This window comes from Lutjanus erythropterus, chromosome 11 (genome assembly GCF_056507025.1).
Source record: "Lutjanus erythropterus isolate fLutEry1 chromosome 11, fLutEry1.hap2, whole genome shotgun sequence".
Taxonomy (NCBI): Eukaryota; Metazoa; Chordata; class Actinopteri; order Lutjaniformes; family Lutjanidae; genus Lutjanus; species Lutjanus erythropterus.
This window is the reverse complement of record NC_139327.1, coordinates 40,514,343-40,531,469: the sequence shown is the minus strand read 5'-3', so window position 1 is coordinate 40,531,469 and position 17,127 is coordinate 40,514,343. Positions and strand designations below refer to the sequence as shown.

Below are 17,127 nucleotides of genomic sequence, written 5' to 3'. Positions count from 1 at the left end.
TGTGAGTGAATACCAAATTAAAATCATCACATTGCAGGCAAAACGTCTGCAAAGAAAAAACAGACTTTGAATAGTATAATGCAAAAGTTGTTGGAAAGAACAGGTTTTTGTTTTTCTGGTGTGAAACAGTCTCTGTGTGTGTTACGTCCTTTCAGCAGTTTTAAAAGCTGTCTTATAATGCATTGACAGGCCTAATAAGTGCATTATAAAGTCAGTGAGCTCCATATGTTAACACAAGTTTGATAAAACATAATCAGTCTGATAAACCTGTGAAGTGAGATTAACGTATACAATATTATTTTTTATTAATTGTTGACTGTGATATAAAACTCAATAGTGACCACTATAATTACAGTGTATTTGTATTTTTCCATGTTGCCTTTTGAGCAACATGTGACCAAGCTGTTCATCCTCTGCTGCACATCTGAATCTACTTTAAAGGAAAAGTTTGACAATTTGGGAAAAATGCTCTTCGACTGTCTTGCAGAGTACAGCCCTCATGTCTGGCTGCTACTTCATCACAACTTCATGATGACTTTGGTTTTTATACAGATTAAACCAAACAGATTTACAGTGGTGATTGCTGAGCTTTAGTGCTGGAAGGCAGATTTTGTTTTGGACAGAGAAGGCTACCTGTTTCCCTCATTTTCAGTCTTTATGCTCAGCTAACAGTTTGCTGATCAACAGACATTTGAGTGGTATCAAAGTTTTTTTTATCTAATTCTCTGCAACAAAGCCAACAGGCGAATCTCCAAACGTCAAACTTTTCCTCTCCCAGTAAGATCTGAAGCAGGTACAGAGTCATCTGGTTTGAAGCAGATTCTCCATGTTACTTCTTCTTCTTCCCGTAGCTGCCCTCCAGTTCATTTACAGGCTGCAGCTGCTTCCTCTCACCAGTGGAGGCGCTACATGACTGCATACTGCTGCCCTCTGCTGGCTCTGTCGCGCTGCACGATCTGTTGCTGTGTGCACTATTCTTCAGCTCAGGTTGGTCACTCATGGTGGTGTTGCCGAGGGGATCGTCGTTGAGCATGGGGTTGTTGTCAGGGGCGGGGTTTGTGACGATGCCCATGAAGAGGGGGGTCAGAGAGGTGTCATCGACGAGGGCAAAGAGGAAGGGAGAGTTGACGGAGAAGAGTGAGACGGAGCGCATGGAGGTTATCACAGTGGTGGCAGATGCCTCCACGCCTTCCTCGCTGAGTTCTACGGTGCTGGCGTGGCGGACACCGGACACCCTCAGAGGGTGGTCGGAAATCCCAGAAAGATCAGGAGCTGAAAACAGAGAGCCAAGACCTGATAGAGAGAGAAAAAGAAGGCAGAGTTACAGACTGAAAGGCCAGATGGACACGTTCACACATGTGTACTCGTGTGTATGGCAACAAGTCACAGACGTACACAACAACAAAATTTACTTCATCAGACACTAACAGATATACAGACACATGAAGTATAATTTGCACTCAAGCACAAAGGAAGAAGGAGAAGTGTTGGTACAAAGGGGTGTGGTTTAAAGGGCCAGTGTGTAGGGTTTAGTGGCATCTAGAGGTTGCACATTACAACCAACTGAATACCGCTAATCTCAACATCCCCTGAGCAGGTGTGTATAGGATACTATGGTGGTTGTGAAAAACACACAAAAACAAAATCATGAAAGGCATTCTGGGCTGCTGTCGAAACATGGGGGTTCAAAATGGCTGCCTTCATGGAACAGGACCTGCTCCCTCTGTAAATATAAATGGCTCAGTCTAAGGTTGACATCTGTCGATGCATCAGGATACAGTGCTGTCCTATTTCAAAGCATCAGCATTTCCCAGTGTTCTGACTCATCAACGAAGTATAAATTTGATCACATTGACTCCCTGGACTGGCACGTTCAGGCTCCTGTAAACAGACCACTTATTATTTCTGCATTATGTGTCCAGTGTGTTCTAGGGTCATCAAATACGTATACACAACATGAACAGGACCCAACTCTAATCACCACCGCTACAACAGTATCTATGTTGGTTCTTCCAGACATGCACTTTGTCATAGTGATAATAATATTCTCACCCATGCTGGTCAGTGCTTCCTGGAGCTCCTGGCGGTGCTGTAGCTTCACCTTGGGTAAGTTGACCTGCATTGTTTTCTCCTGAGGTAGACGTCTGTAAAGGTCGGAGATGTTCAGTCTAGGCAGCACTGATGACACGTTTCCTCTGCCCAGCATGGGCATGACAATCAAGAAGCTGGTGTTTCCCTTGAAGGGAAAACTGGCAACCTGGAAGAGAGAGAAGGACTTTGTTTTTATTTCTTTTATTTCCTATAGACTAACTCTCAATTTAAGTTCAGGTCAACAGTTTGACCACTGGTGGCAGCAGGCTAACTGGGGCAGGTCAAACGTCTTATTCCTCAGTCACATCCTTCAGCTCACCCTGAGGATCCCAAGATGGGATCTAAAGTTGCATGTCAACAGTCTTAATGTAGCCTTAACTTTGCTATATGCACAAATTTGAAAAATATTGCTTTTAATTTTCCACAGTGTTGAACAAAATCTAAATCAGTCCCAGCTACAATTCCTGTATTAGACATTGTATAGAACATTCCTGTTAGGACCCCTGGGCAACTGGCTGAAAATCCAGTCTGCCCTTAACTGGGACATCTGGTCACCCTGTAAGTGACAGAGAGAGATTCAGGCTACTCATGTTTTCTAATGCAGACAAACTACTTTGGAAAAAAACAGTATCATGTGTTGGTGTGTGAAAGACGAGAGACTTCTTGGCTCCACTTGTGATAATGGACAGTAACAACAGCACCATCACAGATGTACCTGTGCTTCCAGTTCTGGATCATCCAGCAGGCGGAGAGGGTACTGGGCAGACTTCATCATGTCCACCGAGACAGAGTTCTGGTTGTCCAGGTAGAAGACTCCCTTGGAGGTGCCTTGGGGGTCAAATCGTGTCTGCCATTCACCTGCAAAACAGAGAGGAGGAGCAAGAAGGAATCATTAGCAAGATAAGAAAATGATGATGATGTTGACCTTTTTGCATGGGCCATAATCTCCAATGCACAATGAAGCTATTTGCAGCCATTATAATAAAATGTTGGGCTGCCCCAGTAGCATAATGGTTAAGCGCATACCACAGTTTGTGCATTTGCCCTTGGCCTTCAACAGCACCATGTCTTTGCACCAAACTGCCAGAGCTCCCATTGGATGCCCACATGATCCTCTAGGTACTGAACTTCCTTCTCAAAAGAAAGCAGCTTGTTAGGATCAATAGTTCAACTTTGCTTGACACATCAATAAGGACAGTGTGAGCATGGCTGTTAAGTTTGCAGATGGCACTGCATTGGTCGACACCACCACCAACAGCCCTGTCCATTTTGAGGAGATATTGCAGAAGCTGTACCAGTGGTGCCTGGGACAGTTTCTCCACATAAATGTGAAGAAGACAAAGAAGTTCTTTAAAGACTAGTGGGGAAAGGCTGACTCTGTCCCAAGGATGATTGGAGAGGGTTAGCAGCTATAAGTACCTCAAGACCACCATCGACAGCAGGCTGACCTCAGACCTTTTCTTATCTGGTTCTGTATGGGGGTTCTTAGAAACCAACGAGGCCAAACTGTGAAGCTTGAACACCTTGAGTGCAGGGAACAGTGCTCAACCCTTCAGCGGCTCTATGACCAGAGGACGGTGGAGAAAGCAAGAAAGGTTGCAAGATCAAGAGGTCAGACTCGAGCCACAAATTTGATCCAATTTGTCTGAAATAATCTGACAGCAGGGAGCCATGACAAACTAACGGTATGTTATGGAGCTCTTGTCAGAAAAAAACATGATAGAAAATCCTCAAACTATGCAGTGGTCAATGAAAACAAAATGTATGTAAAAGTATGTGAAACACACTGGTACGTAAGTCAAGGGTCTGTTGACAAAATGAAATTACACTGGGTTAAAAGTGCATTATGCCTTGTTTGTGATTCAAAAGTCAAAGTTTAGGACTTGAGACTTGGCTCTGGACCTGCCTGTCTTGAACTGGGACTTGAGTTAGAAGTAGAATACAAACACTTGCAAAAAAATGACTTGGACCCACCTCTTCCTAAGTGTCCTTGGGCAAGAGCCAGAGGACAGGAGGACAGGAGGACAGGAGGAGGTGGGGATGTGATCAATAGATGACCTTTACCTTCTGATCCACAGCCAGCTACAGCTGGCTTATCTCTGTATTCTCCAATACAGAGATAACACCAGCTGATCCACTAAAGTGGTGGACAATTCAGATTTCATTCAAAATAACTGACTCTTTTGAATTCTGCACTCTGACATTACAGCTGAAACATCTGATTTGATTTATGCACTTAAGTCCCTGTACTGAGAGATGTTTGGTGGAATGGTTCACCTTTGAAGTACACGGCGTTCATGAGCATAACCACCACGTCATGTGGAATACTTTCCAGGAAGTTTGGGATGTGACCGTTGGTGGCGTTCTCCACCCACTGGTTGACCTCCTCCACAGACACCAGAGGGACAGGCTGTGACTGGTACCTGAAGAGGAAGGAAAAAATTATGTCTTTTTATTTTCACAGCAAGCATGGTACTTCAACAAACAGCAAAAATGAAAGAATCTATTAGTTGGTATGGATGAGTTTACTTGCTGCCATTATCTTAAAGCGTGTGGTAGATTCTCTTATTCTTGTCACATTGACTGCTGATGTTACACCTTCTACTTTCCCTTCACATTTCCAGCCTCAGTATTTTAAGCCATTTCCCATCTTTTCAGATCATGCCTTTCTCCTCATGACCAGCAGTCGTCACTGTGGAGCATCACATGACCACCTCATCCCAACAGCTGTTCACCATTTACTCATTACCTCCCCAGTATAAGTAGCTCTCATTCAATGCTCTTCACTTGCACTTTGATCAGTTTCCTGCCATTAAGCTTTAGCCTGTATGCTTCTGCCTTTGCTGATCTCTAGTTGCCTGTTTATCATTCGTGGAGACATGCTAAACATGACTCACTGAATCAACCAGTTCGGTCTGAACTCAAATTTGGGCAGGATGTTCAAAACTGAGCCTTTTAAATGAAAAAACATTCAACCAGTGTATGTGTATGCAGCCTGACTGTAGTTGATACCTGGCCAGAGAGTCCTCAACAAAAGACACCTTCACCTCAAATCCTGAGAGATAAAAGAAAGGAATGAAAATGAATCTCAAACTTCTTTAAACCATCATCAGTTCAACACTTATCATCACCACACACCTGGTCTCAGGTACATGCGTGTTGCCACCTCCAACGATGTGTTTCTGAAATGAGGTAGAAGTCCTCCCAGGACATGATGGTAACATGACAGATTGTGGGCATGGAGGCTCTGCAGCAGCAGTTTCTCTGTCTCATTGCGAGCACCTGAGAGACAAAAACTCAATCTGACCAAATTGTTTCTGTGGAACAGTTAGTAGAGTGCAGTATGATGAGCTCCTTCAACTGGCTTTACATGTGCTGACATTTCTTAAGTCAGAGCTGGTCTTAACGTTTTCTAACATGACACCAGACTTAATTTGTAAATATGTAGCACTGCTAGCAGCCCCATGAGGTTATAATGCTGTTTTACTACACAGAAACAAAATTATTGAGGTTGACACTAGAGAAAGGTTGTTAAAAGGTCATAAATTAAGAAATGTATCTATTGAACAGCCATTTATGACATCTGTGTCACACCTGAAAGTCTGAATCAAGGTGCACTTGACTCTTCGGTAAGCCCTGCCTTCAAACAGGAACTGTCCAATCATGAGTTAGCAACTTTAACTATGGCTGTCAAGTTTTCCATTTCTCTCCATGCTGAAGGTGTGCAGGAGTCTCTGAGAAGAGTGATACTCAACGTTTCATGAGTCTGGTTGGGTTCGACGATTCAACTCTGTCTTCATAAGCTGCAAATGTTAGCATGTCTGGCTAACTAATGCCAGCTTACTAGCTGCAGTAACTTTACCTCCAGACAAACTTGTTAGATCCCACTGCATCTGCATTTGTTCTGTGGGGGTTTGAGGAGGAGGATGTGGGCTGATGAAGAATCAAAGTGGGTCGATGATGATGCATCTCTCTCTGGCTCGCTGTCTCAGGTCTAAGCTTAGCTCTTATCCCGGCTCTCTTCCTGTGGTGATCGTGGTCCAACTGGTCTGGCTGGGTGACCCGTCTCAAGGTCCGCTGCTCTAATCGAGTCCCTGCTCTTCCTTTTCCCACATTAATGAGTGTATTTCTGTCATCTATCATGTAGATATACCTGCTGTATTTCACCATCTGACCAGTGTTTGCTGAGATGTAAGCTAGCTTTAGCCTCAGTCTGTTAGCATTAATGTTATATCATGTACACAGCTGTTAGCTAACTTTACATAAGCACAAACACATAAACACAAAGTTAGCATTAGCATTAGCTTACATCAGCCAGCTACACTCATGAAATTTGCTTATGAGTCATTATTTTAGCAACAAAATCCACCGTCGTCAGCTAGAAAAGAGAATCTGCTTTTGTTTATGTCTCTAAGGAAACACAGACCTCATGTTTCAACAATTACTCACAATTTCAATGTTAAATCTGCCACCGTGATCACTGTAAACTGCATAAATGCAGTGCGAGAATGGAAAGTTTGTCGGAATTTTCGGGCGTTTTTTCCAAGTGACCTAACATTATCAGACCAAATGTCAATTAAACATTTTGTCTCCTCCTCTCCTCTTGTGCGACTTTTTTTGCACCAAAGTGAGAAATGCTGCATTATTAAATTATTTAATATCTGCAATCTAATGAGAGGCCACATGTGTGATCCTTTAAAGCACCAATATGAACCTGATGGTGCTCCATGATGAACAACATCCAGGTGGAAATTGGGCCGTTTGTTCAACATTTACACCACATCACTTGTATTTACATTTTCTGTACTGTCTGAGTTTTGCCTTTGTGAACGCAAACTGGACCACGCATTGGTTCGATTCAAGGCTGGATTTTTTTCTGGCCCAGGTGTTTGAACATGCAATTAAAGAAGTAATCTGAAAGCATGGCTATGGCTGACAGCCTGCCATGAAATAACTTTGTGGACAAGTAGAAATTTTGATCTGTGGGCGGTGAGAGATAAAATGTTAGGCCTTTACTAAACAAAGTGTGTCTCAGCCTAATTTGGAATCAGAAATGACAGCTGCTGATTTGGATGAATGAAGAAACAACTTGTGATTCAGTGAAAAATCATTCTGTACTGAATAAATACTGATCTCTTGATTCTTGTGAAAAAAATAAACGAAATGAGACTGAGACTAACCTAAGGTGAGCTGAGCGAGGGCCAAGGCCAGGCTGAGAGGTGATAAGACGACATTCGGCTGCTGTGGACCGATGGGAAGATTTTCCAGGAGCTGTAAACCTAGTCGCTCTATGGCGCCCCCTATCGATCTGCGTTCCTCAAGGTTAAACAGCTGCCTTCCTCCACAGCTGTGGACCTCCTCCTCTGTCTCCTCCTCTTCAGTGACAGGACCAGAGACATCAGGAGTTCCTGGAGTGGGCTCCTCCTGACAACAGGAGGACAGACGGGGTTCATACAGTTACATCAAGTCAAATAATCAGCTGATAAACAATTTCTGTTTAGCGCTTAAAAAGGTATGAGGTTCTTACAGTCAGTCCCAGAGAGCAGAGACAAAACAAGAAAAGAAGAAGACACAGCTTCATGTCCAAACAACCAGCCTGAAAGACACAGAGACATCATCAAAATCACAACAAATAATCACGATCACACACATTGTCTTTAGGGATCAGGAAGCAGAGAGCAAATCATACATGACTTATTGAATATCTGCTGCAGCAGACAATCTTTATCCATGTGATTAAACTCCTTGTGATAAATAACTCCAGACTCAATGCAAGGAAGAAAAGAAAAACAGTTTAATTTGGCTTCATCCTGCAGTGGCTTTTCACTGGTTGTTTCTGTCGACCCCGTGGAAAATGAGAAGATGCATCTCAGATTTATACTCAAATTATAACATTTTGAAGACAAATCTTTTCAGAGACTGATGACCACCCGAAAACATGATGACTATTGTGTAACTGTAAGCACTGGATTGAGCAGTTGTTTATTGATAATGCTTGGAGAGAGCAGGCGCAGTTTGATGATGTCATTGGGGCACGTCAAGTTCTTGTTCTGTGATGTGTGTGAAGAAACAAACAGGGTGTTGTTCTTGGTGCTCCAACAGTACAAGTTCCTAAGTTTTAGGTACACCTTGGATACACCTTGTATGCTCCATTGGTGGCAGCGGTGGGATCTGTCCGGTGCCGTCTATCTGGTTGCATAAGTCCCCCCAGATACATTTCTAGTTGGGTGGGACATATGTAACACACTAATACAGCTGCATGACCATTCGTTAACTGGCCTGGCACCTTCGATCAGCTCATCACATTTGTTTCTCTGCCTGTGGCTTTCAGAAGTGTGGACTATGGATCGAGATTGCTCCGCAGCTCCAAAGCATATCTGGGAGAACTCTGATTGCCTTTGTAACTGTCTTTAGCCTAACTTGTAGCTGCTAGCTAGTTAGCTTCTTACTAGTCTCGCATAGCCAGTCCTCTCTCCACAGCACTCAGTCCTGTAGACAGGTCCGGCTCCACACATGCACGTTCTGCTATAGGGGCAAAACCACCCCGCCTTGTTTGCATTTATTTAAACCAATCACAAACGTCTTAGGGCAGAGCTAAACCCAGGATGCAGTGATGGTACTGCTGCAAAATAGTGTTGAGAGGGAACTTGTGTTGGTGGAACATTTGCATGTGAGGAGGCGAGCTCTGGTATTAAACTAACTACATCACTGCAAAAGAAAAGCTAACAACTGTTAGCTTGTTCACGTTCATACCATTAGTTTCCCAGATGCTAATTTGCTGTTTTCAGCATGTATGTTGCAGCTCGGAGGTTGTTTTTGTTTTACAGGGACTTCGGAAATGTAGATAATGGACGCCGTGATGCCACTTGAAGCAAGTGAACAGTGGCAGGACTTACACCTGTAGTGTGCAGCCAGTGAGTCAGACTAGCATCTCACAGCCTGGACAAGCTCTGCTGTGATGAGTCCATGAAGACACTGTAGTTACATTACATGGCACAACACACAGCTGATCCACACACCTGCCCTCACAAACTCACTCTCAGTCCACAGACTGTGGGAGCAAAAATAAAGTATGCTGTCATGGCAACGCACCAGTGTCAACTCAAAATGATGTTGGTATCTAATGATTGGTTGTTTCCCCCAGTGAAATTGTTTAGAGCGGAGACAACATCGGAATGAATATGGAAAATGAAGTGTAATGAGTTGACAATTCAGTCTGATATCAGACTCCACTTTCAGACCAATTACAAGACGTTTTGTCAGGGGATCATCAGAACCACAAAATGGAAAACAATGCAACAAAACAACATCTGGACCAACAACTTTATTCAAGTGGAAAAACTTCACAAAGATCCTGACACTTTTCAATTATTTTCCAAGAGGATGAAAGAGAGAGGAATTTAACTGATGCACAGTTTAGGGAGACACAGCTCACGTGGGTGATGACGACAGGACGTAGGTATGTAACGAACAGTTCTTTACTTTGCTTGCATAATTGACCCTTCACTAAGCTCTGCCCTCCTTAGTTACCGTTGCTATGCCTGACAAGCACTGCATTAATGTAGTTTACAGTGATAACAGTGGCAGATTTAACATCGAAATTGGGAGTGACTGTTTAAACACGAGGTCTGTGATTCCTTAGAGACAGCTAGTTTACATCTCAGCTAACACTGGACAGATGGTGAAATACAGCAGGTATCGTACCACGATCACCACAGGAAGAGAGCCGGGATAAGAGCTAAGCTAACCCGGCTTAGACCTGAAACAGCGAGCCAGAGAGAGATGCATCATCGTCGACCCACTTTGATTCTTCATCAGCCCACATCCTCCTCCTCAAACCCCCACAGAACAAATGCAGATGCAGTGGATCTAACAAGTTTGTCTGGAGGTAAAGTTAAAGCTAGCATTAGTTAGCCAGACATGCTAACATTTGCAGTTTATGTCAGAGCAGATGAAGACAGAATTTAATCCATTCATGACATGTGATGCTACCATCCAGGCTCATGAAACGCCAAGTATAACTCTTCTCAGAGCCTCCTGCACACCTTCAACGTGGAGAGAAATTCTTGACAGCAGTAGTTGCAGTTGCTCACCTATGACTAGGCAGTCGCTGTTTGGAGGCGGGGCTTAGTGAAGGTTCAATTGCAAGGTGAAACCAAAAATAACTGGATCAAACGTATCCAATGTAGCAAAAACACCAACCATGATTTGGACTTTCAGGTGTAAAAAGTAACACAACACAATACTAAACATGCACTTCAGAAACATTCTAGCATGCTAATATTAGCATATCTGTTAGCATGGTAGGTTAGTATTAATCTCAGAGTTAAATAAAATTGATAAAAACTGGTGGTACAGTGGTATTACAGGCTGACTGTTGGTGCTACTAGAGGAAAAGTCTGGAGATTAGTTTCAAGGATTCGATCTCTTGGGACTCAAAGTGTCTCTACTAAATTTCATGATAATCTGTCCAACTGTTGCCAAGATATTTTAGTCTGGACCAAAGTTACACAGAGCTACATAATGCAGCTGTGAGCGGGACAACTGAAATGTAAAATCTAGTTTTTCATTTTCATCGTCTGTCTGATTCGGAGGATTAGAGTCAATTGATGTTTCAGATGCAGCTGCTGTGTTTACCAGCAGACTAAAGGTTACTGTTTCAGAACCTTTTTTTGGCTGAGCTGCAAAACACTGAATACACAACACAGAACACACTGAACTACATGAACTGCAAGAACCTACAAACACCGTATACGTGATCATATACGCTCACATACACAATCTGTATGTGTGGAATTATGGCATTACATCGTCTCTATCTGACTGCAGTTCAAACCACTCCATCATTAACACTCATTACGACAAGTGAACTACAGATTATTTTAGAAGCTCTGAAACTGACTGGACAGTTTTCAGAACAGACGCAAACACAAAAAAAAAAGGTTTCCATGACAGCGACGATGGTCTGAACTCACCTGTCCTGTGTGCGCTGTGGAGGCAGAAGAAGAGAAACCAGAGGGGTTAAAAGATGAGGTGAATAAAATAAGAGTAAAGACAGATCAACCTTCTCCAGGCTGGACAGCGTAGTGGCTGGACTCAACAACCGCTGCCCCCCTATTGGCTGGTTAATAATCAACCCTGGACTGATCATGAATGTTTCTGTGGTCACAACAGAACGTAAAAATAAAGAGGCTGACTCTCTGTCAGGCTGTTGTTCAGACTTTGGTTTCAGTAATCTCAGTGTCTGGCTGTGAATCCATCTTGGAAGACGACACAGTAAACTGTCTGTAGCTTATTTTTGTATTACTCCAAAATATTTCATTGTAAATCCAGATGAAATGAAAAAGGCTTTTTTAACCTTTTTAGATCACATTCCCAGTCAGATGGTGCACCTATTTTACAATATATGACCAAAAAATTACATTTCCTTGTATTTTTATATTAAAAATCATTAATTTTTTCTTCCTGTAAAACAAAATATGACATATTATTGACAAAATATGAAGTAAAGCATATTATTGTATTGCAAGTGTTATATTATTGTTCTCGTCTGCTGCCCGCCAGCAATTATTACATTTTTTTTACTCTTGCCTGCACTTGTGAATTTAGACACAATGTTTCTGCAGGTCACCCTCTGCGTACATGACCCGGCGCGGGACTCCATATGACACATGCAAAGAGCTCAACAGTGAGGCTCGTCTTCACATTCAGGACATAAAACAACAGTAAAGATTCCTGGAGACGACACAAGCCTGTGCATCAACCTTGTTCCACTGGCCCCTTTAAGACTGTGAGTTCTTTCTGAGTTTGGTCTCAACACACCTTAAGGTCGTTGATGATGTCATAACTTCCTGAATGCAAGACGTGTTCACTCAGCGTACGGTTCGTGGGTGAGCAGTGGTGGATACCAGCTGTGTGTGTTCATGGACAAACATGAGTGAAACCCCATCGTAGTTAATGTTGGACGTTAATATAAATATCAGCTGGTTTCTTGTTAGTCATGAAATCGTACCTGAGTACTTCCTGTTTGTCCTCCACATGAGACGAGACGACAGTTTCTGTCCTTAAAGGACCTGTCAAACCTCAGACACTCACTCTATCACAAGCAGTATCATCCGCAATGAATTGTGGGATGGGTAGTTTCTTCGCTCTTAAAATAATCATGTATGTACATCTTTGTCTTTTTTGACATTTTCCAGTCTTTTTGTTTTTGCTCCAAATGAAATTTTTTAGGGTCACAATTCATTTCGTCGCTGGACGACTTGGTAAACGATTAAAACTTTTTATATAAGGATTTCCTGGGGAAAATTCAGGAGCTTGAACTCTATATTACAGGCTTATAAATATGAACTACATAATTAGAGTTTAGATTTATAAACACAATATCATGTTCATAATAAGGCTTTAATCGAAATAGTTATAACCAGTGTTGTGCTAGTTACTGAAAACCAGTAACTAGTTACGTTACTAGTTACTTTATTTCAAAAGTAACTCAGTTACTTTACTGATTACTTACACCAAAAGGTAATGCAGTACTGTGAAAAGTAACTTTTTAGTTACTATGAAAAAAAAGGTCTCCCATTAAGTTTTGAGTTAATTTTTCTTTAGCTCGGTTTCCATTTTTGCGTTTTCGCTCTCCAGGTACTTAGAAAAAGTGTTTCGTCCCATTTGCCGTGTGACGCCCGGTATCATGCTAACTAGCTTCCTGAAAGCGGCGACTCCACAGTAGAAATTGGCTGCATGTCTTCTACAACATACCTTGCAGTGGCTTTATCAACTTTTTCCTGGTTAGCAGGAGCAGTCAGTCCCTCAGTTCAAACCCAGCCGCTGTTGCTGAGGTGGTGGAGGCGAAGTGACATCACAGTCTGTGTCTGTACTCTTAGCTACTAGCTTCGTCGCAGCATGTTGTTTCTGTAGGTGTTTCAACAGGTTTGAATTTCTATTTTGGGCCGTAGATAAGATCTTTGATCCAAGACACAACTTACATTTAACTAAAACGTTCTTGTCTTTGTGCTCGACAAAGGTCAAGTAGTGAGAATATCTCCATGTAAAGAAACTTGACTTGGGCTCCGCCGCCAACGCCATTATGATACCAGTCTTGTACACAGACACGCCCACACGGCGTGTCTTCTCCCGTCTCCCCGCTGACACACACACACACACACAGGAAGATTCAGGACTACATGGCTCTGGCTGCAGCTCAGTCTCTAGCCGAGACTACACAAAAAATAACGTAAAACAACGCATCATGTAGTAACGTTAACTGAGTTACTGAATTTAAAAAATAATGCGTTAGATTATTAGTTACTGCAAAACATAACGGCGTTACAGTAACACGTTACTTTGTAACGCGTTAGTCCCAACACTGGTTATTACTGTGTTATAGTTTGGGTCTTTGTCTCAGTGTCACATGTCTATAACTTGGTTATGTTTTAAAAGAAAATGATAAACAGGACATGGAAACGTAGCGCGATGAGCAGCAGCAACAGCTTCTTTTTAATTTCCCTCTCACATGTCAAAAACTGAACTCTGAGGAGACTGAAGGAACACCTTCTTTGTGATCACCATCTAGTTCATTATAAAATATGTGCAGGTTTCTCAGTGTCAAACTCCACTGCGACCTGAAAACCACCTGAAACATGAACGCTCCGCCCAGCAGCTTTGTGGGACATGTCCCGACATGTTTGAGCCTCCTTCTGTATCGGAACTGAAGTGAGCTGAAGTGAACTGCTGGACTGATCTGGACTGAGAGAGTCACTGATGGAGAGAGGGAGAGAGCAGGCTTGGCGAGTAACAGATTACAAATCACAGGATTATGTCATCTGGGTACAATAAAGAGGTAACTATATTCCGTCACAGATACAAAATATGTAATCAGATTACAAATGCATTTAGAAAAATGTGTATTATTAGCATGATTGATGATGGATGATGTTGATGGTGGAACCACTTGGTGATGAAGGGATGAACATCCACCTGCTGCAGTGTGTTCAGGAGAACATGAGGCTGAAGGGCAGTGAAGAGAACAAACAGCAGTCCAGCACAGTCCTCAGGGTTCTCCAGGTGTTTAGTCATGAGGTACAACATGCTGCTGGCTGCATCATCAGTGCCTCTCTGGTGTTTAGATACAAACTGGTAGGGATCTGCAGATCCAGCTGCAGGTTGTTCAGGCAGTGCCGGTGGCAATGTGCATAAGATGCACTGGATCTGTGTTTCTGTTTTGTTTCTAAATATATATATATGCTGTGTATATATATATAGATCTGTACTTCTACTTGAGTACTGAATGTGTGGACTTTTGCCACCTCTGCTTACTGATTATCACATGCCTAAACTGAAAATAAACAAATCTAAAACTAAACCTGACAACTAATCTAAACTAAACTAAACTAAACTAAATTAAACTAAACTAAACTAAACTAAACTAAACTAAATTAAACTAAACTAAACTAAACTAATCTAAACTTAATTAAGCTAAATTAAACTAAACTAAACTAAACTAAACTAAACTAATCTAAACTTAATTAAGCTAAATTAAACTAAACTAAAGCAGCACCAGTTTCACATTAGACTAACAGAGAGTCCCCGTCTCAAACAGTTTTGTCACTGATCGTCCTTTGGGCCTTCGTGGCGTCCACACATACATTCAGCAGAGAGAGTGGGCGTGTATTTATCTTGTTCTGACCGCCTGGTTCCAGCTGAACGCCCACACAATGCAGCTCTGTAACAAACAGGTCCTTCTTTGCCTCGCTTCACCTGATCTGATCCTCCTGGTTTGTCACCGCAGAACCTCAACAGTCTCTGAGTCTGTCTGTGAATCATGTCGGTCTGAAATGTGGACGTTTGTTTCTAAATACCTCAGTCTCCATATTACAAGGTATATGTCGCCATCAGGGTGATTCAACAGTCTGTTTATGTACGGGGTGACGTCCCTGTTTGTGCCACGCTGCCGACCATAAAGACTTGAAACAGCTGAGAGTTCAGAGTCTCAGACTGCTGGACTGAACTCCTGCGTGGAAAACTTTTCACCAGATGATCAAACAGTAATATTTTATAAAATCCTGTTCATCCAACTTTATGACAGCAGTTTGGACAAAGTCTTTTCTTCAGGTTCCAACATCTGGTGGAAAGTTGGAACCCAGAGGAGAGGAGGCTGTTTGGACACGTGTCAGGAACGTTCAGCTGTCCACATATTTTTGGCCTGGTGGTGTATTTCAGAGTGTGTCCAGGTTAAAGGTTCGGGTCAAAGTGAGGGGTGTGTGTTAATACAAGAAAACCCATCCAGCTCCTCCCACACACTCTGATACCTAACTTCCAGTAATAACAGACACATCTGCCAGCTGCACACACACACACACACACACACACACACACACACACACACACACACACACACACACACACACACACTTCTGATGCCCCTCTTTAGTTCACAGATACATTAACTCATGTGGTCCTTCATTTTTAGTCTTTACACATAAATTCAGTACCACAGATTTGCCACCAGATGTCCCCATTTTAACTGGACTGTGTTACTAACTGCATTTTTTAGCAGGTAATTAGTAACTGTATCAGAATACATTTTAAAGTAACTCTCCTGACGCTGGTGACACGTTCCCCTGATCTGCCTGTTTTCAGGCTTCATTTGTTTGTTTGTTTGTTTGTAAATCAGATATTGACCTGAGGTGGACACCAGCCTCATGTTTCACATGAGACTAAAAGCATTCCTGTTTTCCTCCCGTTGCATTTTCATTTCTTTCATACATTTAGTAACATCACTGTCTCTCTTTCTTTCTTTTCATCAGTTGACACAGATGAAAAGAAAAGTCATTCTGAAAAATTAACCTGTTTTTTTTTTTGTTTTTTTTTTGTTCTTTTGTCATAAACACAAGAGAAAACTATTTAAATCAGATTTTCTCACTTGTCTCTCAGGGCTTCTGTAGCATTATATGATTATCTGGCTGCATGTGATGGTATTTTTCTTCATCTGTCACTTAACTATATTTCCAGCTGACTAACATGATCATATTTTCAGAAATGTACATTAATCTTTGTGTGCACCATAATAAGTAGATAAGGACAAATATGTCCCTAAGCTTACAAAAGGTGTAAAAATAATGTTTGTTAATATTATTTTTCCACTTTTGGGGGTAAATTTTAAAAAAATTAAAAGTTAGATTATAAAATGAATTATTTGATTATAATACATAATAATTAGAATTAGAATATAAACATCACATCAGGACAAAGATGTCCCCCTCTTAAAACTACCATCAAAAATACTATACATTAATATAATTAATTATTTCCCACTTTTTTTGATTCAGTCTTTTAACCAGCTTCAGTCCAGATCATGCCTTCAAAATGTCCACTCGGTTTCAGAATTTTAACCCTTTAAATGCCAGTTCCTTTACATAATGCCACTGTTGTTTATTACAAAACAGAAAATAAATGATTTTCCATGTTCTTGATGCTCCATAAGGATTTGGCTGCTCATGTGGTCACGTGGTTTACAGTGTTTCTACAGGAGAACAGAAAATGGAGACACAGTCTGTCACTGAAACCTGAACCAAAAGTGGTAGAGTGACGCCATCTGGTGAGAAAATACAATTACAACAGTTTGGAAAAGATGCTTTTTGCTCTAATGACAGTGGAATGAAAACCTGCTCTTTTTCTGGTAGTCAATGGGACAAAAATGTCCTCTGTGTTTAAACTGTGGAATATTTTGATTCACACAATGTGTTATAGACTTATTATAAAATCTGAGGTTGAAATTCCAAAATTAACCCAAAAATACAGAACCTGGACGTAAATCTCCTTCATATGCATCATCAGAGCCAAAATAATCAAAACATCAAAATCCATTGATTCAGGGTTGAGGGTTAACGTGAGCCGTCCTCATGAATACAGAAATGAAATGAAATGTAGGTCCACATGTGTCCAATGGGAGGCAGCAGAGGACAAACTGAAGTCTCACTTCACTCGGCTGTAAGTGAAGAAGCAGCAGAAGTTTAAATATTCAGACTGATCACTGAC

General features: G+C 41.8%; 1 protein-coding gene across 1 annotated transcript; it reads right to left on the bottom strand.

Annotated features, from left to right (window-relative positions):
• Positions 1 to 293: 293 nt before the first annotated feature.
• serpinf2a (serpin peptidase inhibitor, clade F (alpha-2 antiplasmin, pigment epithelium derived factor), member 2a) lies at positions 294 to 11,215 on the bottom strand. Its single transcript, XM_084730141.1, has 9 exons — positions 11,067 to 11,215; positions 7,619 to 7,687; positions 7,272 to 7,515; positions 5,230 to 5,373; positions 5,104 to 5,146; positions 4,369 to 4,514; positions 2,807 to 2,949; positions 2,053 to 2,257; positions 294 to 1,293 (listed from the first exon to the last, which is right to left on the bottom strand). Exons 2-9 carry the CDS (start codon positions 7,670 to 7,672, stop codon positions 830 to 832), a joined length of 1,443 nt encoding a protein of 480 aa, XP_084586267.1. The 5' UTR covers positions 7,673 to 7,687; positions 11,067 to 11,215; the 3' UTR covers positions 294 to 829.
• Between the last annotated feature and the right edge of the window lie 5,912 nt (positions 11,216 to 17,127).

Excerpts from the sequence above, each read along its gene's own strand:
- serpinf2a (XM_084730141.1), bottom strand. The coding sequence starts at position 7,672 with ATGAAGCTGTGTCTTCTTCTTTTCTTGTTTTGTCTCTGCTCTCTGGGA. Across the intron at positions 4,515-5,103 it reads GTTGAGGACTCTCTGGCCAG|GTACCAGTCACAGCCTGTCC; the intron begins GTATCAACTACA and ends CTTCCTCTTCAG. Across the intron at positions 2,950-4,368 it reads GAACGCCGTGTACTTCAAAG|GTGAATGGCAGACACGATTT; the intron begins GTGAACCATTCC and ends TCTGTTTTGCAG.